Below are 25,269 nucleotides of genomic sequence, written 5' to 3' on the forward strand. Positions count from 1 at the left end.
ACCCCCTTGTGATGACTCCCATGGTTGAATACTCTGCCAGCAGTCACTGTCCCAGCTTTCACATGAAGCTTGGACAAAGCTTAGAAGGCTGAAGCTTTGATACAGTAAATAAAGGATCTTGATCCTTTGCAGGCTGCAGTTTCTACACACAGAATAGTGGGAGCTAGGAATGATTTTTAATGCAGGTAATTTTTAGCAAGGTACTAAAAGGAACTGAGGAGTTTACAGTGGTCTTCCAAATTCATGTACTGCCTTGCCAATTACCCCTTATCACAGTGAAGTGGACCAAGTTATTGATGTCTGTTTTGTACAACTCTGACTTCAATAAGCATTTTTTTGACGCTCCCAAAGGAAGCTCTTTTTTTGGTGAATGCAGTGCACACATCTAACCTGTCAAGTGATACATATTTGTAACCTGCTATTTACAACCAGAAATTATTGCAGGCTGAAACCCTCTTTTGCTCCATGATGTTGGGCAGCTGCTGCTTGTGTGTCTTTTAGGTTGGCATTTGGGAAACTGAAGCATTTAGCCCACTGACCTCTTGGTGTGGGTGCTGCAGTTGGCGTCACCGTCCCAAACTGACCGTGCTTTGAGATGCTGTGGGAGGTGTTCAGGGCAATTCGACACCCTCAGGTTAAGGAGAGAAAAGGGTCAGCAAGACCTCGGGTTCCTGATCACTATCTTCCACAATGTAGGATCGCAGTAATGAACCACTGGAGGAAAACACTCAAACTCTTGGTCTTCATGGAACTGTACCAATGTGAGGCAGTGCCTTCAGGTGAAGAGTTAAGAAAACAGAGCAAATTAGTCATTTGTCACTAACCTAATATATTTTATTGGGTTGTAAGGTATTTTAAAGTTAGTTGGGCAGCTAATGTGCTCTTTGGAGTTCTCAGCTACCGGGGTTTTATGGAATTCTACAGGGATGTTTATGTACAGTTAATGCCATTGCAGAGGAGACTTCCGGTTGCGGCTATGCCTAGGTAGGTCGCACGTTCGGCAGCTCCCACCGGGAACGGACTTTTGGGCTCTTCAGAGGGGCCCGAACGGCAATTGTTCGACGGCTTCCAGTGTGGGAAGGTGACAGCAAGGTCCCCCCCGACATTATATGGATTGGACCAGGAGTGGAGCGGCTAAAAAAGTGATCCTGGTGCAGTGAAAAGTGCGAGGGAGGAAAAGCAAGGTGGCGGCGGGTGGAGACCAAGTAGCGTGGTCGCAGGAGCATCAGGAGTTCCTTAAACGCTGCTTTGAGGAGCTGAAGACAGAAATGCTGGCGCCAATGAAGGCGGCGATTGAGAAGCTTGTGGAGACCCAGACGGCCCAAGGGGCGGCAATCTGGGAGGTGCGGCAAAAATGTTCGGAGAACGAGGACAAGATCTTGGGCCTGGCGGTGAAGGTGGAGGCGCACGAGGCGCTGCACAAGAGGTGGGCGGAAAAATTCGAGGACCTGGAGAATAGGTCGAGGAGGAAGAATCTTCGGATTCTGGGTCTCCCTGAAGGAGTGGAGGGGCCCGATGCCGGGGCATATATGAGCAGGTTGCTCAATTCGCTGATGGGCGCGGGAGCTTTCCCGAGGCTCCTGGAGCTGGATGGGGCTTATAGGGTCCTGGCAAGGAGACCCAAAGCCAACGAGCCACCAAGGGCTGTAGTGGTGAGGTTCCACCACTTTATGGGCAGAGAGTGTGTCCTGAGATGGGCCAAAAAAGAGCAGAGCAGCAGGTGGGAGAACACTGAGATCCGAATTTATCAGGACTGGAGTGCAGAGGTGGCTAAGAAGAGGGTTGGTTTCAACCGGGCTAAGGTGGTGCTCCATCGGAAGGGGGTGAAGTTCGGGATGCTGCAGCCAGCGCGATTGTGGGTCACGTTCCAAGATCGGCACCACTATTTTGAAACGCCTGATGAGGCTTGGAACTTTATACAGATTGAAAAGTTGGACTCAAATTGAGGGTTTGTTGTGGGGGGGTTGTTTACTGTGTTTACCGCGTTTGGGTAATGTTCTTTTTGTTTGAGTGCTGGGTGGGGATGGGTGAATGGATTTGATGTGGGGGCTGTGGGAGAGTGTGGACGTCGGTGTTGGAGGGGCAGGGCCCCACGGAGGAAGAGGGGGGGTGGAGGCCTGGGGATGGGGAATTGGGGTAAGGCCGCAAAAGGGAGCTGCGCCAGAGGGGGCGGGGCCAGCTCAGGAAAGCGCGGGCTTTTCCCCGCGTTAGGGGAGGATGTGGGCGGGGCGGGGGGGGAGGCGGGTGCTGGAGAGGAGTGCACACTGACTGCCAAGGGGTGGGGGGATTCTCTCACTGGGGGGTCGATGGAATGGCGCGAGAGGCTGAGGTCAGCAGGAGTCAGCTGACTTACGAGTGTCATTGGGGGAGCAAAATGGCCAGATGTGGATCTAGCTGGGGGGGGGGGGGGGACTGGGTTGCTGCTGCATTGGCCAAAAGGGAGCTGGAAGTCGGAGAGGTAGTCGGGGCGGGGGTTCGCCGCCTGAGGGACTGGAGAGTGCGGGAGGCGCGGGCACGTGGCTGGCCTAGGAAAGGAGATGGCTAATCGGTGGTTGGTGGGGGGGGGGGGGGGGGGGGGGCGCGCGCGCAAGGGCGAGTTACCCCCCCCCAAATCCCCCTGATAACTGAACGGACCGATCAAGAGGGCCCGGGTGTTCGTGCACTTAACCACGTCTGCCTTCAGTCCCTTTATGCTCCAGGAGACACATCTGAAGGTGGCAGATTGGGTTAGGCTGAGAAAGGGATGGGTAGGGCAGGTCTTTCATTCAGGGCTGGATGCGAAGAACAGAGGGGTTGCAATACTGGTGGGGAAGCGGGTGTCGTTCGAGACACTGAATATTGTAGTGGATAATGGAGGTCGATATGTGATGGTCAGTGGTAGGTTGCAGGGGGTGCGGGTGGTACTGGTGAACCTAATATGCCCCGAATTGGGATGATGCCGGATTTATGAAACGCATGCTGGGTCGGATTCCGGATTGTTTCATTTCGAATAGGGCGCTAATCCCAAGTGGAGGGAACGGAATATTCGACCATAGCCATCTCGGACCACGCCCCGCATTGGGTGGAGCTGGGGTTGGGGGAGGAGAGGGACCAGCGCCCGCTGTGGCGGTTGGATGTGGGACTGTTGGCGGATGAGGGGGTGTGCGAGCGGGGTGCGGGGGTGTATTGAAAGATACTTGGCCAACGACAACGGGGAGGTGCAGGTGGGGGTCGTCTGGGAGGCATTGAAGGTGGTGGTCAGGGGGAGAGCTAATCTCTATTAGGGCCCACAGGGAGAAGAGAGAGAGGAGGGAGAGGTTGGTGGGGAAGATTTTAAGGGTGGACAGGAGGTATGCAGAGGCCCCCGAGGAGGGGCTACTCGGGGAGCGACGGAACCTCCAGACGGAGTTCGACCTGTTGACCACGGGGAAAGCAGAGGCACAGTGGAGGAAAGCGCAGGGGGGTGACGTAGGAGTAAGGGGAGAAGGCGAGTCGGATGCTGGCACATCAGCTTCGTAAGAGGGAGGCAGCGAAGGAGATTGGTGGAGTTAAGGATAGAGGGGGAATACGGTGCGGAGTGCGGTGAGAATAAACGAGGTATTTAGGGACTTCTATGGGGATCTGTACAGGTCTGAGCCCCCAGCAGGGAAGGAGGGGATGCGACGATTCCGAGATCAGTTGAGGTTCCCGAGGGTGGAGGAGGAGGAGGTGGCTGGTTTGGGGATGCCGATTGGGCTGGAGGAGCTGGTTAAAGGATTGGGGAGCATGCAGTCGGGGAAGGCCCCGGGGCCGGATGGGTTCCAGGTTGAATTCTACAGGAAATACGTGGATCTGCTGGGCCTGTTGCTAGTGAAGACTTTTAATAAGGCGAGGGAGGGGGGGACCTGCCCCCGACAATGTCCAGGGCGCTGATTTCTTTGATCTTGAAGCGGGACAAGGATCCATTGCAATGTGGATCGTATAGATCGATCTCGCTCCTCAATGTTGAAGCTAAGTTGCTGGCGAAGGTGCTGGCTACGAGAATTGAGGACTGTCCCCCGGGGGTGATTCATGAGGACCAGACTGGATTTGTGAAGGGTAGGCAGCTAAATACAAATGTGCGGAGGCTCCTCAATTTGATTGTGATGCCCTCGGTGGAAGTGGAGGTAGTGGCAGCTATGGACGCGGAGAAGGCCTTTGATCGGGTGGAGTAGGAGTATCTTTGGGAAGTGTTGCGGAGGTTTGGGTTCGGGGAGGGGTTCATCAGTTGGGTCAGGCTGCTATATAGAGCCCCAGTGGCGAGTGTGGCTACAAACCGGCGGAGGTCGGAGTACTTTTGGCTGTACCGGGGGACGAGGCAGGGGTGCCCCTTATCCCCCTTGTTGTTTGCACTGGCAATTGAGCTGTTGGCCATGGCACTGAGCCAGTCCAGGAAATGGAGAGGACTGGTCTGGGGGGGGGGAGAGGAACACCGGGTGTCGTTGTATGCCGACGACCTGTTGTTGTATGTGGCGGATCCAGTGGAGGGGACGGCGGCGGTCATGTAGATCCTTAGGGAGTTTTGGAACTTTTCGGGGTATAAACTCAACGTAGGTAAGAGTGCATTCAGGGGACCAGGGAAGGGGGATAGACGAGTTCCCGCTGAAGAGGGCGGAAAGGAGCTTTCGGTACCTAGGGATCCAAGTAGCTAGGAGTTGGGGGGCCCTGCACAAGCTCAATTTGACACGGTTGGTGGAGCAGATGGAGGAGGATTTTAAAAGATGGGATATGCTGCCACTCTCACTAGCGGGTAGGGTGCAGTCGGTCAAAATGACGGTCCTCCCAAGGTTTCTTTTTGTGTTCCAGTGCCTTCCCATCATGATCCCCAAGGCCTTTTTCAAATGAGTAAGCAGGAGCAATGTGGGATTTGTGTGGGCGAATAAGACCCCGAGGATGAAGAGTGTTTCTGGAGCGTAGCAGGGACATTGGGGGGGGGGGTGCTGAATTTGTGTGGCTATTATTGGGCAGCCAATGTGGTGATGATCCGTAAGTGGGTAATGGAGGGAGAGGGGGCGGCGTGGAAAAGGCTAGAGATGGCGTCCTGTGTGGGCACAAGCCTGAGGGTGCTGGTGACGGCCCCACTGCCGCTCTCGCTGACCAGATACACCACGAGTCCGGTGGTGGCGGCGACGCTGAAGATCTGGGGGCAGTGGAGGCGACACGGGCGCGAGGTGAGAGCCTCGGTTTGGTCCCCAATTCGGGAGAATCATCGGTTCGTCCCGGGAAGGATGGATGGGGGTTTTCGGAGCTGGCATCGGGCAGGGATTAGAAGAATGGGGGACCTGTTCATCGATGGGAGGTTTGCGAGCCTAGGGGCGCTGGAGGAGAAGTTTGGGCTACCCCTGGGAAATGCTTTCAGGTACTTGCAAGTGAGGGTGTTTGTGAGGTGGCAGGCGAGGGAATTCCTGCTGCTTCCGGCACGTGGGATTCAGGACAGGGTGATTTTGGGTGCATGGGTTGGAGAAGGCAAGGTTTCGGCGATTTACCAGGAGCTGAAAGAAGAGGAGGAGGGCTCGGTGGAGGAGTTGAAGGGCAAGTGGGAGGAGGAGCTTGGGGAGGAGATAGATGAGGGTCTGTGGGCAGATGCCCTAAGCAGGGTTAATCCTTCCTCTTGCGCCAGGCTCGGCCTAATACAGTTCAAAGTTACTCTCAGAGCGCATATGACGGGGGTGAGGTTGAGTAGGTTCTTTGGGGTGGAGGACAGATGTGGGAGGTGCTCGGGGAGCCCAGCAAATCACGTCCAAATGTTCTGGTTGTGCCCGGCACTGGATGGGTTTTGGAGGGGTTTTGCGAGGACTATGCCCAAGGTGGTGAACGCCCGGGTCAAGCCGAGCTGGGAATTAGCATTATTTGGGGTATCGGACGAGCCGGGAGTGCAGGAGGCGAAAGAGACCGGTATTCTGGCCTTTGCGTTCCTGGTAGCCCGGCGGAAGATTTTGCTACTATGGAAAGATGCGACGCCCCCTAGTGTGGAAGCTTGGATCAATGACATAGCAGGGTTCATCAAGCTGGAGAGGATAAAGTTTGCCTTGCGAGGGTCTGTGCAAGGGTTCCTCCGGTGGTGGCAACCGTTCCTGGCCTATCTCGCGGAGCGTTAGGAGGGGGGCAGCAGCAGCAGCCCAAGGGGGGGGGGGGGGGGGGGTGGGGGGAGGGGTTCTTTTGAGGTGGCGTTTGGGCGAAGGTGTTTTTTTTCCCCCTATTTGTGTTTTTAAATGTTATATGGGGGGTTATTGTATATGGGGAAAATCCAATGTCTAATTTCTGATTGTTGTGTTCTTGTTTATTTATTTTGTTGGAGGGGGGGGGGTTTTGTTGAAAATTTGTTGGAAAATTTGAATAAATATATATATTTTTTAAAAAGTCTTTGCCGAGTCAGCCCAGTTCAGTATTTCTGTTTCACGCATGGGATGTGGGCATCGTTGGCTCGGCTAGCATTTATTGCCCGTCCCTAATTGTCCCCGAGAAGGTGGTGGTGGCTGATCTGCCGCCTTGCACTTCAGGTGGTGTAGGTACACCCACCATGCTATTGGGGAGGGAGTTCCAGTGACAGTGAAGGAATGGCTATTTATTTCCAAGGCAGGATCGTAAGTGGCAGGGAATGGAACTCCAGCAGGTGGTATTCCCATGTGTCTGCTGTCTTTGCCCTTGGTAGTGGTCGTAGGTTTGGAAGGAGCCTTGGTGAGTTCCAGCAGTGCATCTTGTAGATGGTACATAGGGGTGCCACTGTGTCGGTGAAGAGGTGGTGAATGTTTGTTGATAGAAAGTAGGGGTAGGCCATTCGCCCATTGAGTGTGCTCCACCATTCATTGTGATCATGGCTGATCGTCTAACTCCGTAACCTGTTCCTGCTTTCCCTCCATACCCTTTGATCCCTTTAGCCCCAAGAAGGGTAGCACAAGTGGATAGCACTGTGGCTTCACTGCGCCAAGTCCCAGGTTCGATTCCCCGCTGGGTCACTATCTGTGCAGAGTCTGCACGTGCTCCCCGTGTCTGCGTGGGTTTCCTCCGGGTGCTCCGGTTTCCTCCCACAGGCCGAAGACGTGCATGTTAGGTGGATTGGCCGTGCTAAATTGCCCTTAGTGCCAAAACGGTTAGGAGGGGTTATTGGGTTATGGGGAATAGGGTGGAAGTGAAGGCTTCAGTGGGTCAGTGCAGACTCGATGGGCCGAATGGCCTCCTTCTGCACCGTATGTTCTAACAAAAAAAAAAAAAAGAACTAAATCTAATTCCTTCTTCAAAACGTACACTGTTTTGGCCTCAAATGCTTTAAGTGGTAGCAAATTCCACAGGCTGACCACTCTGGTGAAGAAACTTCTTCTCATCTCAATCCTAAATGGTTGAGCCTGCATCCTTCGACTGTCGCCCTGGTTCTGGGCTTCCCTGCCATCAGGAGCATCCTTCATTCCTGCATCTACCTCTCGTCCTGTTAGAATAAAGTAGAAAAATCTATTATTGTTGCCAAACATTGGGGCAGGATTTTCCTGCCAGATATGATCTTTTGAATAAAACATTTAGCACTGGGAGATGTCCTGGACAGTGAATGTTGGGGATCTGGGGTAATGGGCTCAACTCTGTCTATAGATAGACATACATGTACCAACCCTCCTGGTGTTGCACTGGGGGCTGGTGTATACTGTGTTGTGTTCTCAAATTCAGTGGCTGTTAATCTGTGAAAGGTGCCATATGAACAAAACGCACTAGACACCTGGGAGTAGACCCATGAGTGGGGCCTTCAAATTGTGAAAACAAATTCTGTGTCCAAGCTCTTGGCCTTTTGGTTTCATGCCTCTTGCTGGTTTGATCAATATTTTAATGTATCAAATCTTGCATGGAACAAGTTGTGGAGAGTCTCTTAATCCATCAGAGGTGGATTCTGAGCACAAAACTGGCCTCTAATCTTTCACTAATCATAGTCCTAGATGTTTACAGCATGGAAACAGGCCCTTCGGCCCAGCTTGTCCATGCTGCCCAGTTTCTATCACTAAGCCAGTCCCACTTGCCTGCATTTGGCCCATATCCCTCTATACCCACCCTGCCCATGTAACTGTCTAACTGTTTTAGAAAGGAAAAAAACTGCACCCGCCGTTACCACTGCCTCTGGCAGCCCGTTTCAGATGCTCACCACCCTCTGAAGAAATTTCCCCTCTGGTCTCTTTTGTATCTCTCCCCTCTCACCTTAAACCTATACCCTCTAGTTCTAGACTCTAGACCTTTGGGAAAAGATGTTGACTATCTACGTCATCGATGCTCCTCATTATTTTAAAGACCTGGATAAGATCACCCCCAAGCCTCCTATGCTCCAGGGAAAAAAGTCCCAGCCTATCCAACCTCTCCTCATTCTCGCTTGAGAAAAGCCCAACGGTGACTGATGCAGGAAATAGGAAAGTCCTTTGCTGTCTTTTAGGAGGAGTATAACTTGTAGCTCTGTCACGTCACATCTTGGGGTTGCGTAGAGAGAGCTTTACTGGATCTCTTTTTTTTGGGGGGGGTGGGGGAGATGTGCCGTGTAGTGGCGTTGTCACTGGATTAGTAATCTAGAGACCCAGGGTGATGCTGTAGAATTAATAGTGTAATGGTGACCATCGATTGTCGTATAAACCCATCTAGATGTCCTTTTAGAGAATGAAATCTGCCATCCTTACCTGGTCTGGCCTACATGTGACAGCAATGTGGCTGATTCATAACAGCCCTCTGAAATGGCCCAGTGGTAAAACACCACTAGGCCATTTCAAGGACAATTGGGAATGGGCAGCAGATGTTGGCCGTGCCAGCGACACCGCATCCTGTATAAAATCTATCTGGTGCGGGCACCTCCACATGTTTTGGGGACGGTGTGTGCTGTTCGTAGTGTCTGCATCTAATTTGTGCCGAGTCCTAGAAAAGGAGAAAATGTCCAATTCTACAACGCTGTCATTCCTTGCCAAAAATTAATGCTTGCAACAACAACAAAAATGAACCGGTTTGTTAACAATGTAATCCTGTCAAAACATTTTCTTGTAGTGCTCACCAATGTATTTTGCCTCAGTTTTCAGGTGAATCTGGGGAGGAAATGAAGGCGCAGTATGGGGATTTCTGTGGTCAGCACAACGAGGCAGTGAATTATTACAAAGAAATGTACCAGCAGAACAAGAAGTTCCAGAATCTAATCAAGGTGCGTACTCTACAGGAAGACCCGGGTAGCTGCACAGTCCCGTTCCCCACCCAGGAAAATCTTTAAACCTTTTTGGAAAAAAGGCACCTCTCACTCTGTCACATTTCTTCTTTTCCAGAAATTAAATAATTACTCTGTGGTGAGACGTCTTGGAGTGCAGGAATGCATTTTACTGGTCACTCAACGTATAACTAAGTATCCTGTCCTGGTGGAGAGGATTATTCAGAATACTGAAGGTATGCCGGTGTGCAGAAGCATTCACTTAACTTTCGTAGAGGAGTAGTGTATACAGGAGGTGGAGGGAAATGGGGCTGATCAAGGCGAGGGATTTGTATTTGGAGGAAGGGTTCGCCGGTCTGGAGGAGCTAAGGGAGAGGGTAGAGCTGCCGAGGGGGAGTTGAGTTCCGGTGTCGGCAGGTTAGGGACTTTGCGCGAAAGGTTTGGAGGGGGTTGCCGGGTTATACCCTGCTGGAGCTAGGTTGCCTTGTTCTACTCTGCTTTTTGAAAATAGAGTAAGGCGAGCTGATATTGGTTATGTAACTGGGTTATGTTGGCCTTCCTTCATGTTTGGAACAGCATTTTGATGAGCCAGACCCTCTTCCTCTATCACAAGTTCCTCGTTTTCCCCCAGCAAGGCACCGACCGTTGTGATCGTTGCTGCTCCGAGACTTTTCTCATCAACTTCAAATTCCACTTTTGTTTTTGTTTTTTTGACCCTTGTTCCTCTGTGTCGTGTTAAAGTAGAGATTCACTGCATTGTTTCCTACTTCTAAACTCATTCTTTTCCAGGGCCCTTGTTGGCCCAAAAACCTTTGACCCTCTACTCACAGAATATCCAGTGAGATGTTGGCCCCGCTGGGTTTCAATATTGGGTTGCAACTTCGGTCTCCCCAGCGTCTGATTTGGGGGTTACGCCTAAGATGCGCTGGGGAATCCCTCTTGGAAGTTGGAATCCCAACAGTGCATGAGGAGACCATTCAGCCCATCGAGTCTGCGCCAACCTACTGAAAGAGCACTCCATCTAGGCCCACTCCCCCGCCCTTTCCTAATTATCCCTTAATCTAACCGACACATTTTTGGGCACTAAGGGGCAATTTTAGCATGGCCAATCCACCTAACCTGCACATCTTTGGACTGTAGGAGGAAACCCACGCAGACATGGAGAGAACGTGCAAACTCCACATAGACAGTCACCCAAGGCCAGAATAGAACTCTGGTCTCTGGCGCTGTGAGGCACTAGTGCTAACCACTGTGCCACCGTGCCACCAATTCCCAGGAAACTATTTTCAGCGCAATTGTCCAGAAGTGTAACTTCCCCTGGACGATTGCGTTGCCCTGGATACCAGCCGACAAGGCCATTAAATTGCTAACTTCGGATGATTCTGCCAGTGTTACTCTTAAAGAGCTGGAAGAAAGAGCTGGAAGAAATAAAATCTTCTAACTTGGCGTAACTTTATTAAATACCCAGATTGATCTCAGCACGGGACCCTCTCCTCCCCCACACACACTCCAGACCTCATGGGAGACTTTTTCCCCCTCCGCTCCCCACACAAACATTCCCCCGTCCCCTTCACTGTATTCTCTACTTCCGACCTGCAGGGGAGTTGGGCCCTCTGACCTGATCCAAGCCCCCGACCCAGATGGAACAGCCCACTGACTCAACCAGACTCTGCTCGGCCCCATACTCTACCTGGTCGAATTACACCCACCTCTTCCTACGTCCGCTTTTTTTCCCCCCTTTCCACTCCTCCCATGCCTGACACCATTTTTCTTCTCTCCTGAGGGGAAATCTGAAACGGGAGACTGATTGACATTGTGGTTATTGGGAGAAGTAAATGAATGAGAATTTCCACCCCTCAAATGGAGATTCCAGATGGTATGCAGCCCAGAGTCTGATGAGCGCTCCTTTGTCTTTCAAAGCTGGCTCAGGGGATCATGAAGAGCTGACCAAGGCACTGCTCCTGATAAAGGACACAATAACTCAGGTGGACGAGAAGGTGAGCGAGCATGAGAAAGCTCGGCGCTTGAAGGAGATTGGGAATCGGATGGAACTCAAGTCGATAGCCAAGCTCAAGAATGGAAAGGTCTTCCGCAAAATAGACATGCTGAAAGCAAAGAGGAAACTTTTGCATGAAGGAGTGGTGTGTTGGAAGGCTGCATCTGGACGACTAAAAGGTAAAAAACCCTTTTATATTTACAACTTCTGTTTCACGGTAGTGGTGAAGTGTTGAAAGGCAGCTAACTAAGAAGCGAACTTTGCAGGACAGGCAGCCTGTACAACGCACCCAACTAGAGTTGAATCAATAGAGAGACTGGATCTGAGCTGATAAATCTAGTCTTATTTTCTTGATCACAATTATCAGGAAACTACTGAATGTTTAGAAGCCCTGACTTTTTGAGTGGCATTATTTTAACATTGCTAACTACTGGTGTTAAATAATGTTGATTTTTAAAAATCTGGACTTCCAGAAGGCTTTTGATCGAGTGATGCATGTGTAACTTGGCAGATTAAAATTGGTAAGTACCACAGATAAGAGAGAGACAGCAATGATGTCATTAATAGGAAGAAGCAGAGACACTTGGGGGAAATTTTTGAGTCTCATCACCAGGAGACCTTGCTGGGATAAAACTGATTGTGGGAGTGCAGTCTCTGAAAGACAGAAAAAGGCAAACATTGATTCTTGTATCAATTTTTCCATCCTCTGCATCCAAAAGACCTGATACATTGGCAAACATGGGAGCCAAGTTGTGTACACCAAGGCAGACAAAGAAAAACTGTTCCCACTGGCTGGTACATAGACTTGGGGGACACCGGTTTCAGGTTTACACAAGGGGATGAGGGAGGGACGAGACATGCCATTTTTACACAACAAATGATAATAGCCTGGAACCCGGCACCTACGAGGGTGGTGGAAGCGGACTATTAATTATTTCAAACCTAAATTGGTGGGCAATTGAAGGAAATAAACTTGCACGGTTACAGGGATGGAGCAGGGGAATGGGACGGATTGTCCCCTGGCGGGAGAATACCCGGGCAGTATCTTTGATAAAGTTGCACCCCTCAGAATTATTCATCACGCGGCTATAACCCACAATTTTGGGGGGTGGGATGGGTGGGGGGGGGGGGGGGGGGGGGGGGGAGTCCGGATTAACATTATGGTAGGGAGAGGGGTGCCTGCTGCTGTACTCAGGTAGGGAGAGGGGTGCCTGCTGCTGTACTCAGGATGAGGCTGCCCGTTCAAAATCCCGGCCTGGATTCCCGTGGATTCCGGCGAGCTCGCCTCCATGCAGATATTTGCATGGCTGAGAGGAGAGAGACTCTGACCTGGTCCCTGCTTCCCAGCACCAGCAGAGACCAGTCCCCATTCTCCACTGGAGGGAGAATCCCAGCTAGCTTCTCTGATAAACGGTGCACGCTCTCGGAATTATTCATAATGCGGGAAGTATTCATCATGCGGGAATTGTTCATAATTCTGCTATAACCCACAATTTATATTTCTGAGCTGACACTTGATGAATAACAGCAAACAAGAGGGCTCTATGGACTCGAGAAAGGAGCCAAGATCTTACTGAGATCTTAGTACAGTTTATACCTCGGCAGATTAATGGGAAATTAAGTTGATTATTGAGACTAATATGCTGCCAAGTGGAATTAAAAATAAGGCGCATACAAAAAATAAAATATTGCAAATGTTGAAAATTTGAAGTAAAAAAAAAAGTGGGGGTCATACTTGGCAGGCCTGGCAGTATCAGTGGAGAGAGAAAGAGTTGACGTTTCCTGCTGATTGGAAGCAGCGATGGGATACAAATTTCCAAGGGGCGAGCTGGAAGAGACTCCGGAACCCAGGACTGGGGTGGACTTGACTTTCTGAAGTTATTGGTCCGCGAAGTTTGGGAATTGGGAAGCAAAGATGCCTGGGTGTTTGTTTTTTTTCCGAAGGAGGGGTGCCGATATTTTATTTTAATTTTTAAATATTTTTTATTATTTAAAAAAAATAAATTTAGAGTACCCAATTCATTTTTTCCAATTAGAACATAGAACATAGTGCAGAAGGAGGCCATTCGGCTCGTCGAGTCTGCACCGACCCACTTAAGCCCTCACCTCCACCCTATCCCCGTAACCCAATTAGCCCTCCTAACCTTTATTGGTCGCGAAGGGCAATTTATCGTGGCCAATCCACCTAACCTGCACGTCTTTGGACTGTGGGAGGAAACCGGAGCATCCGGAGGAAACCATCGCAGACACGGGGAGAACGTGCAGACTCCGCACAGACAGTGACCCAGCAGGGAATCGAACCTGGGACCCTGGCGCTGTGAAGTCACAGTGTTAATCATTTGTGCTACCCAATTAAGGGGCAATTTAGCGTGACCAATCCACCTAGCCTGCACATCTTTGGGTTGTGGGGGCGAAACCCACGCAAACACGGGGAGAATGTGCAAACTCCACACGGACGCAAACATGGGGAGAATGTGCAAACTCCACACCCAGAGCCGGGATCGAACCTGGGACCTCGTTGTCGTGAGGTTGCAGGACTAACCCACTGCGCCACCGTGCTGCCCCCGATATTTTATTAACCTTGTTTGTTTGTGTTCCTCTTCTTAGATATTCTAGCCCTCGTTTTGTCAGACGTGATTCTGTTGCTTCAGGAAAAGGACCAGAAATATTCGTTCGCTACAGTGGTAAGTGCAGGGTGTAAAGTACAGCCTGTTAACAGTCCATATTTACTCACATGCTTATGAACCAAGGACGCTAATGTACTGTATGCCCTGCCCTCCATGAAGGAGTTAAATCAGTCCTGTTTGGGGTATAGATCCAATGGTGCTGACAGTTCTCTAGATAAGCCCAGTCAGTAACAGGTTGATTTTTAACCCTACACACTTGAGGGAGCCAAAAAGGATTTTTTTTTTTTTTTTCCCTATTTTCTGCTGCTGCTGTTTTGAGTCTATTTATGCTCACACTAACTCGGTCTCCACATCTCCCAACTTTTCAGGACCAGAAGCCGGCTGGCATTTGTTTGCAAAAGCTGATTGTCAGGGAAGTAGCCAATGAAGAGAAGGGAATGTTCCTCATCAGTGCCTCTGATGAAGGGCCTGAGATGTACGAGATTCACACCAACTCTAAGGAGGAGCGCAACACTTGGATGGCAGTTATCCGGGATGCGATTGATAGGTAGTGTGGTACTGTGAACTCTGCTTCCTATCGTGTGCAGCATTGTCTGTATTATGGTGACTCGGTTCGTTGGAGAGCTGTGCCAACCCACAGGAACCTCTGTCTCTTTTAGCCAGCCTTGCTAATCCCTCATCATGTCCGTGACACACACACACACCACTACATATAAAACATTACTTTTGCCTTCATCGGTAGCACTGTGGATAGCACAATTGCTTCACAGCTCCAGGGTCCCAGGTTCAATTCCGGCTTGGGTCACTGTCTGGCCATGATAAATTGCCCTTAGTGTCAAAATTGCCCTTCGTGTTGGGTGGGGTTGCTGGGTTGTGGGGATGGGGTGGAGGTGTTGACCTTCAGTGGGGTGCTCTTTCCAGGAGCTGGTGCAGACTCGATGGGCCGAATTAGATTATCATAGAATCTACAGTGCAGAAGGAGGCCATTCGGCCCATCGAGTCTGCACCGGCTCTTGGAAAGAGCACCCTACCCACGGTCAACACCTCCACCCTATCCCCATAACCCAGCAACCCCACCCAACACTAAGGGCAATTTTGGACACTAAGGGCAATTTATCATGGCCAATCCACCTAACCTGCAATCTTTGGACTGTGGGAGGAAACCAGAGCACCCGGAGGAAACCCACGCGCACACTGGGAGGATGTGCAGACTCCGCACAGACAGTGACCCAAGCCGGAATCGAACCTGGGACCCTTGAGCTGTGAAGCAATTGTGCTATCCACAATGCTACCGTGCTGCCCCTTAGCAACCATTAATTCAAATACAACCCCCAAAGACTACAACACTAAGTTATCCTTTAAGCTTTCCTTTTAACATCCATAAGACTTAAAAACATAACAGAAGCACATCAGGTTAAAGTCACTACTGAGAGCAGTTATTAGTTTTAAATCACCACAGAATCGATGTACAGTTTTTAGATTACAGGGCGAGACGAATACCCCTTCTGGCTGTGACTGCAGCTATCCAACTCTGAAAACGCAACTAAAACACACCCTGCAGCAAACAGCCTAAAATGAAAGTAAAAAGCTGACAGACAGCCCAGCTCCACCCACCCACTGATAAACATCCATTTCTTAAAGGTACATTTCTTAAACCCCCATTTCTTAACGGTACTCTCACATGACGCAGTCGCGACTGCACTTCCATGGTGTGCTTTGTTGGCTGTGGAGCACTTTGAGAAGACATCCTGAGGTTGTGAACGGCTCAGCAGAAATGTCTTTTTATTTATAAAGACAGAAGCTGCCACCTTTCAAACTGCACGTGAGATCGGCATATTCCGTTACCGTGTCAAAACCGCCTTTTTTTGCACTCAGGTACCCAATGGAAGAGGCAGCCCTGGGTGAAGAACGGCAGAAGGATGAGAGACGAGCAGCCAGAGTCAAAGAACTCCAGCGTAAGATATCGCGGAGTATCAGTTACTGGGGCTTTGAGACAAAACAATTCTGGGGTTTTTTTTTTCATTTTATCGTTTTTCTTCTTTACTTCCATGGCAGTGAGGTCTTATCAGTGTGGGTATTTGGAGCATTATCCGTTTCGGGCACCCAGAATTGTAGATGCTTGCCTAAGCTGGAGGTGCACAGGCACTTGCAAGCCTTGCCCCTTGATCTGTGAATCTAAACACTTCGAGTGTTGGCCAGTTATTCGACCGTGGAAGACATCACAGCCAAACACAATCCTATTTCCCCTGCCCCTCGTGACCCTATGCATGGACTTGCTTCGGGAGATTCACCGGACAGTGCTCAGGAGTGGAAACTTTGTGTTCCTCCTCCACCCCAGGGATGTTGATGAATTGTTGACACCCTTTGACTGTGTCACTTGGTGCTACATCTGATGGTGCCTTTAACGCCGCACCATTGGTGAGCTGCTGCCGGTTAGTTTGGTGTGTGTGTCACGTTTTGGATCATGGCAAACGATGGAAGTGACCAGCCGTTTGCTTCACAACTGCTTACTGGGTTCTTGTCTATCCTGTTTCTAGAATGCCTGAGCGTGAAGGATGAAGTGATCAAGCGGACCCTGAGTGAGAAGTTGGAAATTTACAGCGATATAGCGGAGGTTAATGGGTATATGGACACAGGAAAGCCACGTGTGCTGCTTCGAGCCGACACACTGGAGTCTCCGCGAGACGTCCTACTCAATGAAGTGGTAAAAGAAGGTAAGTTAGAGCTGTGTATTTGGAACTAACGGTGGGGGGGGGTGATGTTATCAGTGATTTTAAGAATACAGATGTGCCATGAAAATTTGTGCTTTTGGTTACTGTAGTTATAGGGTAAGTATATGTCTACTATAGAGAAAACCCACTTAACTGGTGTGTTTGAATAATAAAGAACCAGTCCACTAGCAGCCTGGCACTCCTTGCTTATTCCACCTTTCCCATATTAAAGGCAAAGACGTTTTGAGTCTCTTTCTGGCACCTCACTCCATGCCCACCCTTCATGATGAAGTTGTAGTAGAAGTGTCACATCTGAAAGCCGACCTGAACACTTTGTGACTCCATCCCCATTTGGTTTGCCCAGTGCAGTGACCAATTGTCACTCTCCTCTTTTGGCCACCCTGACTTAAGTTCAACTAGCTCACTTACTGACTCTGCATCTAATTGTTGACCTGCCTGGTCCTGATCTGACCCAAGTGCCTGCCAATGGAATGTCTTGTGTTTTTTTTTTTAAATCTTAAGCTCGTGGGCACCTTGGAGTGGGTGAAGGTGAAAATAACACTGTTGAAACGTCTCCCCTTGTTAAACCTTAACAACACCAGTCTGCCGTGCTGCATGATTAAGCTCTTAAATTTGTTTTAAATTGGCTTAACTGGGAATTAAAACAAAATCCTCTCCCCTCGGGGTCGTGGGCATTGTGGGTCTCCTCTCTTGGATCTGACTTCAGACCAAATCCGTTTCAAGTGACCCAAACCCATAGAACATAGAACATTACAGCTCAGTGTAGTGTGTGTGGTTTGAAGACCAATTTATGTCATTCACGATCCAATTGATGGCAAAAGAGGGGCTGAATGGCTTGTTGTTCTAGCGACAGCCCCCCCTGGGGGTTTAAAGGAGAATGTCGTTTTCCAGTCATGTCCACTTGTAAATACTCATTGCAGAGGATTCCGCTGCCGTTCAGGAAACAAACTGAAAGCGAATTCCTTCGGACCATCAGTGATGTCCCCACTGACTCTGCAGTCCGTTTGAGTGTACGTTTGCGCGCCGTTCTTCTCTCGCAAACACTAGTCACTCTCGGGGAAAGCAGCAAAAACAAGGAGGAAGCCAGTGGCCAATCTGTGAAAATTGCTTTTCTTTTCTTTGGCATAAAATAGCACCGTATTTAGAAAAGGGGGATTAGCCATTGAGGGTGCCAAGCCCCTGTGGGGGTTTTGTTTTTCCCCTCTGATCCAGTCCTGTATAAACAACGTGACTGTGTTTTTTGTTCCAGTTGAAAACCTTCAGAACCTAATTGCCGTTCAGCCCAGCAGCATAAGCTGGCAGTCCGACGAGAGCTTGGGCTCTTCCGGGTTGCCACGGCGAGCAGAGACGTTCGGAGGCTACGACAGCAGTTCCGTTAACCTAACCAAAGGTAAGTTGGAGCGGCGGGCTCTGTGAAAGTGGCACTGCGTCCTTGATCAGGTCTGTGATCTTCCATTTACCTCTTCGCCTCTCTCGTGTTTTATTTTTTAGATGGCTCCATCAGAAAAAAGTCAAACACTCTCTCCGGCAGCGAGCTGAAGATGAAGGAAAAAGCTGGATCTCGGGCCAGTTCCGAACCTCAACTGCAGGACGTGTGCAGTGATGGCGAGAGTGGACGGATGGTACAGTAATTCTTAAACTTCTCCAGCGATAGCGGTTTCATCCCAGTGTCCACCGTATTTCCCTTTTACTTAATAATTAAATCTAACATGCTGACCATTGACATACAATTGATGGGAGTCTCCTTGTCTGATCGAGAGATGTAAATAATAATTATCATGTACATAGCACCAATCCTAATTACATAGAAATCGCAACACTCTCAATAGGCCATTTAGCCCAATTAATCTGTATTGTTAATCTCCAGTCGACCGTTCTGCTGAACCACGCCAAACTGTTCTGTTCCCATATCCCCTTTATTACTTTTTCTATCTACCTAGCCAACTCTGTGTGGTAGTCTGTGTAGAGATATTATGGTACCTGGTAATGCTGGAACACCATTGGTAGATATTGTATGTTTCCTATTGGTCAAACTGTATGGTAGCTCCGCCCTGCAAGGCGGGGTATAAGAGCCCGTGCTGCCCCAGCAGCCTTCTTTCTGTACCTGAGCTGCCGGGGGAAACATCTAGCTTATTAAAGCCTTCAGTTGGACTACAACCTCGCTTTAGTGGTCATTGATCGTGCATCACTCTGAAATGTTGATGTGTCTCTGCTTCAGTCAGTAACTCCACTGGTTTATTCCTTTGCCTTCAGTTTTACAGTGTCTCTGTCTTGGGCGGCACGGTAGCACAGTGGTTAGCACTGTTGCTTCACAGCGCTAGGATCCCTGGTTCGATTCCTACCTTGGGTCACTGTCTGTGCGGACACTGCACGTTCTCCCCCGTGTCTGTGTGGGTTTCCTCCGGGTGCTCCGGTTCCCTCCCACAAGTCCCGAAAGACGTGCTCGTTGGGTGAATTGGACATTGTGAATTCTCCCTCCTTGTACCCTAACGGGTGCCGGAGTGTGGCGACGAGGGGATTTTCACCGTACCTTCATTGCAGTGTTAATGTAAGCCTACGTGTGACACTAATAAAGATGATAAATCTCGTACATTTAATCTCTTACCCGTGGCTCCTTGCCCAAGATCCCTCAATCACTGGAAATTGTTTCTATCTACGCCGTCCCATCCCTTCATGATTTAACACCTTTATCAAATCACCTTTATCCTAACAAACGCAGACCCAGTTTTTGAAAATGAGCCACGGTTGTTTTCTTTTGCTCCTCCCTGGTTGTGGGGCACTAGCCACTCCCTGGTTGTGGGGCACTAGCCAGTTACCGCAGTGTTACTCCTAGTTTAGATCAGCTAACTGAGCAAATGAATGAAAATCGCTTATTGTCGCAAGTAGGCTTCAATGAAGTTACTGTGAAAAGCCCCTAGTCGCCACATTCCGGCGCCTGTTCGGGGAGGCTGTTACGGGAAGACTTCAGTCTGAGATCTTAATTGTGATTCAGCTACTGGGAGGAGACGGCAGGGATTTCACTAAAGGACGGTAATGACCGAGGTTTACACTTGGAATGGTTTATAACATCAGTAGGCGGGGTCGCATAGTTTAATAATTGGACATCAGGACAGAGTAACGAAAGATAGAATTGATGAGTTCTCATAATAGTTTTGGTACTGATGGCTGCTGGCATTAATGAACAGAAGAAAATACAACCTTGCGTGCAGAGATTAATACCATCAATACCAGGCGTCTGGCAGCAGCATTAGCTGCCAGATTTCATAGCAACTCTTGGGAACAGTAATTGGATTATGTGCCAAAAGCCTCAATTTGGCAATTCTCTGGAGCAGTATCTAACCTGGTGACTCCATTCCATTTATTTCAGAGCGATCTATCCCAATTCTGCAACATTAGTAACAGCATTTTCCTGCATGATGCCGAGGTAAGATTCTCTCATTCCTACTGCTGTTTTATAGATTAATTTGATGAATGTTATCTGCAAAATTATAATGATAAAAGGAAACATCAAGTGTTTAGAACAGGTATCTATAGGTCTAAGCATTCGCCCACCTCCGGCACTGGCACACCAGTGTTGCAGTGTGTACTGTCTGCAGGATGCACTACTGCAGCTCAACTGCAGCATGGCTTTGTGAAGGGTAGGTCATGCCTCACAAACCTTATTGAGTTCTTTGAGAAGGTGACTGAACAGGTAGACGAGGGTAGAGCAGTTGATGTGGTGTATATGGATTTCAGCAAAGTGTTTGATAAAGTTCCCCACGGTAGGCTATTGCAAAAAATACGGAGGCTGGGGATTGAGGGTGATTTAGAGATGTGGATCAGAAATTGGCTAGCTGAAAGAAGACAGAGGGTGGTGGTTGATGGGAAATGTTCAGAATGGAGTACAGTCACAAGTGGAGTACCACAAGGATCTGTTCTGGGGCCGTTGCTGTTTGTCATTTTTATCAATGACCTAGAGGAAGGCGCAGAAGGGTGGGTGAGTAAATTTGCAGACGATACTAAAGTCGGTGGTGTTGTCGATAGTGTGGAAGGATGTAGCAGATTACAGAGGGATATAGATAAGCTGCAGAGCTGGGCCGAGAGGTGGCAAATGGAGTTTAATGTAGAGAAGTGTGAGGTGATTCACTTTGGAAGGAATAACAGGAATGCGGAATATTTGGCTAATGGTAAAGTTCTTGAAAGTGTGGATGAGCAGAGGGATCTAGGTGTCCATGTACATAGATCCCTGAAAGTTGCCACCCAGGTTGATAGGGTTGTGAAGAAGGCCTATGGAGTGTTGGCCTTTATTGGTAGAGGGATTGAGTTCCGGAGTCGGGAGGTCATGTTGCAGCTGTACAGAACTCTGGTACGGCCGCATTTGGAGTATTGCGTACAGTTCTGGTCACCGCATTATAGGAAGGACGTGGAGGCTTTGGAGCGGGTGCAGAGGAGATTTACCAGGATGTTGCCTGGTATGGAGGGAAAATCTTATGAGGAAAGGCTGATGGACTTGAGGTTGTTTTCGTTGGAGAGAAGAAGGTTAAGAGGAGACTTAATAGAGGCATACAAAATGATCAGGGGGTTGGATAGGGTGGACAGTGAGAGCCTTCTCCCGCGGATGGATATGGCTGGCACGAGGGGACATAACTTTAAACTGAGGGGTAATAGATATAGGACAGAGGTCAGAGGTAGGTTCTTTACGCAAAGAGTAGTGAGGCCGTGGAATGCCCTACCTGCTACAGTAGTGAACTCGCCAACATTGAGGGCATTTAAAAGTTTATTGGATAAACATATGGATGATAATGGCATAGTGTAGGTTGGATGGCTTTTGTTTCGGTGCAACATCGTGGGCCGAAGGGCCTGTACTGCGCTGTATTGTTCTATGTTCTATGTTCTAAAGCTTCTTCAGCCAGCAGAAACTTCCAAGTCTGCAGTCTCCCAGGGCAGCTGGGACATAGGAACACGGAGCTTCCCACTATCCTGACTTGGACAGAGCGACTGTTTTGTCGTTGTTGGGTCAGAGTCCTGGAACTCCCTGGCTATGTGTGTGCCTTCGCCACATGGACTGCAGTGGTTCAAAAAGGCAGCTCTCTAGTGCCCTTCTCGAGGGTAATTGGGGATGAGCAGTGAGCGTTTCCAGTGACGGCCTGCAACCTCAATCATGTTAGGAAACCCAACCAAGCTCAAAAGGAAACCGGCAAACCGATCAGTAACAGTAATGATGAGGCGATGCAGAACTTGGGCTTTAGCATGGAGAACCAATGGGGACCATTAAGCCCTTCAAGCCTGTTCCACCATTGAATGAGATCATGGTTGTCCTGTGAGCTGACTCCAAATACGGCCTTTGCTCCATACCTCGAGAAGGTAGTGCATTTCGGCCAGTACACTTGGGAGTTTATGATAAACATGTGGGGAACGTTGAGAGAGGCACGAATTGGAGCAGTACAACAAACTAGCAGGACTGGAGCACGTTTGGAAGATTCTGACTTTAAACTAACGTTCTTCATGTAAGATAATTTCTCCTAACTGCTGTCTGCTTCTTTCTGTAGTTTGTGCAGAGTGTGCAGATGCTGACATCGCAGCTGTACAAGCTGAAGGTGAGTGTTTTAAAAATAAAGCTAAAAATACAAGTTCACAAGATCGACACGGGGAGATGTGTCAGGGAATTTTCTCCCATCTAGTGAACTTGTAATCCTCCCATCCGTCCCCCAGTCATCGCGCCTAGGCTTAACTAAATAATTTACCTGGGCAGCACAAGTGGATAGCACTGTGGCTTCACAGCGCCAGGGTCCCAGGTTCGATTCCCCGCTGGGTCACTGTCTGTACGGAATCTGCACGTTCTCCCCGTGTCTGCGTGGGTTTCCTCCGGGTGCTCCGGTTTCCTCCCACAGTCCAAAGACGTGCAGGTTAGGTGGATTGGCCGTGCTAAATTGCCCTTCGTGTCCAAAAAGGTTAGGAGGGGTTATTGGGTTACGGGGATAGGGTGGAAGTGAGGGCTTAATGTGGGTCATTGCAGACTCGATGGGCCGAATGGCCTCCTTTTGCACTGTATGTTCTCTAATTTGAGGGGTTAGTTCCCCCTACTGCCACCAATTTGCATCAGTTCATTTCATTGAGCCAGTGCCTGTTTGACTCGCTGTAATTCTTTGTAAATGTAGCCGGTAGTACAGCATAGACGAAAGATAGTTACTCGACTGACAAAAAGTGAAAAATTATGTTCCAGAAAGTTCCTTGCTGGGATTGCTGCGGTTCACTATTTACATAAACAACCTGGACACTAGAATCGGAAGCACAATTTCAAGATTTGCTGATATAAAATGGAGGGATGTAGTTAATATGGAGGAGGACGGCAAGAAAATACAGGGAGATGTTACTAAAGCTGCAGAACTGGCAAATTAACTTTGTTATGGGCCAGGATTTAGAAAACACCAAAGGTATAACCCTTAATGAATTCCGCCTTAACTGTTCCAATTCAATAACAAAATCCCAAGTAAAACCAGAAACCCCTTTTCAGAGGCGTGGCCCAGCATATGGCATTCTTACTGGTATAAGGCGTGTTATTGATGCTCTGTTCCCCTTCTCAAACAGCAGGTTTCAGTTCCTTCCAGAAAGCAATTATCTCTTTTAAGTTATCAAGTAATCTGGAAATAGCTTTTAAAATGAAGATATAGAAACACCTCTTTCAACCTGTGCGGTTGAAACCAGTCTAAACTCAAAGCGAAAGTAAAACTCAGAGCCACAGCCCAGCTCCACCCACACAATCACATCACTGAAGCCATGTGATAAGACAAAACTATTTCTTAAAGGGATACTCCCATGACAACTTCGTATGAGAGTGTACATTTTAATGGGAAAAGATAAGGAGCCCACGTAATCCATAATCCTTGGAAAGTAAGTGCCTGAATGGGATACAGGGGTAGAGATTTTGCGAGATTTGGGAATAGGGTAGATAGCTCCAGTTGAAGAGCTGGCAAATGGGTGGAAACGTGACCTTCGCTTGTGATGTATATTCCATGCCTGTAGCAGTTCCGGTTGTTCATGGCCTGTACCTTGTGTGTGTTCTTCAGGTTCTGATTGCCCAACAGGACAGCTACGTTGAGATGCAGCGGTGCTCTGGCGCAAGTGGCGAGCGGGACAGGCAGTCTCGCCTGACAAGCTCTCGTGGGAGCCTGCTTCTGGAGCAGGAGAAGCAGCGGAACGTGGAGAAGCAGCGTGAGGAGTGGGCTAATGTCCAGAAGCTGCAGAACCAGGTGCGGCAGGAGCAGCAGAAGTGGGAACGGGAAAGGGAGCGCCAGAAGCGTGAACTCGATACCCAGGAGTCTTGCCTCCAGGAGCGGGAGGAGGGCTTGCAGCAGCTGAAGGAACGGTTAGCTCAGGACCAGGAGGAGTTGGAACGACACCGGTGGGAATACCAGAAGGACCTGGAGCGTCTCCGAGAGTCCCAGCGAACGGTGGAGAAAGAGAGGGAACGCCTGGAGCAGCGACAGCGCAAACAATTGAAGCACGGCACAGCCGTGTTTCCCACTGAAGCTGGACAGGTAATGAATTGGGCTTGATCGGCACTGCGGAGTCCCGTGCGTCGTGGCAACCTGACCTATCAGTTGTGGCTCAGTGGGTGCGAGTCAGAAGGTCGCAGGTGCAACGTCCTACTGCAGACACTTGCACACACAAGTTTAAACCAATACTCCAGGACAGTCCTGGGAGAGTGCTGCTGTCTGAGATTAGATATTAAACAAGCCCCACTTTGGATGTAAAAGATTTCAAGTGGCACTAACTTGAAAAAGAACAGGGATCATCTCCCACAACCATAATGGTCAATATTTATCCCTCAACCGCCATCATTAAATACAGGTTACCCACATTCCTATTTGTTTCCTACAATTCGGCGTCAGTGACTTAATTGATTCGATTTGATTATAGAGTACTTAATTGATTTGATTTATTATTGTCACATGTATTAGTATACAGTGAAAAGTATTTCTTGCATGCCGTACAAACAATGCATACCGTACATGGGGAAGGAAAGAGAGGCTGCAGAATATAATGTTACAGTTATAGCAAGGTGTAGAGCAAAGATCAACTTATTACGAGGTAGGTCCATTCAAAAGTCTGATGGCAGTAGGGAAGAAGCTGTTCTTGAGTCGGCTGGTACGTGACCTCAAACTTTGGTATCTTTTTCCTGACAGAAGAAGGTGGAAGAGAGTATGTCCAGGGTGCGTGGGGTCCTTAATTATGCTGGCTGCCTTTCTGAGGCAGCGGGAATTATAGACAGAGTCGATGGATGGGAGGCTGGTTTACGTGATGGATTGGGCTACATTCACGACCTTTTGTAATTTCCTGCAGTCTTGGGCAGAACAGGATCCATACCAAGCTGTGATACAACCAGAAAGAATGCTTTCTATGGTGCATCTGTAGAAGTTGGTGAGGGTCGTAGGTTGCATGCCAAATTTCCTTAATCTTCTGAGAAATTAGAGTCGTTGGTGGGCTTTCTTAACTATAGTGTCGGCATGGGGGTGGGGACCAGGACAGGTTGTTGGTGACCTGGACACCTAAAAACCTGAAGCTCTCGACCCTTTCTACTTCGTTCCCATTCTCCACTACGCTTCCTGAAGTCGATGACAATCTCCTTCGTTTTGTTGACATTGAGGGAGAGGTTATTGTCGTCGCACCAGTTCACCAGATTCTCTATCTCATTCCTGTACTCTGTCTCATCAACGTTTAAGATCCGACCCACTACGGTAGTGTCATCAGCAAATTTGAAAATCGAGTTGGAGGGGAATTTGGCCA

The 25,269-nt window shown here is 49.1% G+C and overlaps 1 protein-coding gene across 1 annotated transcript in view; it reads left to right on the forward strand.

The window, feature by feature from the left end:
- arhgef18b (rho/rac guanine nucleotide exchange factor (GEF) 18b) overlaps positions 1-25,269 on the forward strand; it is a 293,165-nt gene that overhangs the window by 253,812 nt on the left and 14,084 nt on the right. Inside the window, 12 exon segments of the mRNA XM_072482241.1 lie at positions 9,023-9,148; positions 9,267-9,384; positions 11,069-11,323; positions 13,752-13,828; positions 14,140-14,318; positions 15,647-15,726; positions 16,309-16,485; positions 17,753-17,893; positions 17,995-18,125; positions 19,871-19,927; positions 22,032-22,079; positions 23,550-24,020. Coding sequence (XP_072338342.1) covers positions 9,023-9,148; positions 9,267-9,384; positions 11,069-11,323; positions 13,752-13,828; positions 14,140-14,318; positions 15,647-15,726; positions 16,309-16,485; positions 17,753-17,893; positions 17,995-18,125; positions 19,871-19,927; positions 22,032-22,079; positions 23,550-24,020 — 1,860 coding nt within the window.

Source organism: Scyliorhinus torazame, chromosome 18 (genome assembly GCF_047496885.1).
Source record: "Scyliorhinus torazame isolate Kashiwa2021f chromosome 18, sScyTor2.1, whole genome shotgun sequence".
NCBI classification, from domain to species: Eukaryota; Metazoa; Chordata; class Chondrichthyes; order Carcharhiniformes; family Scyliorhinidae; genus Scyliorhinus; species Scyliorhinus torazame.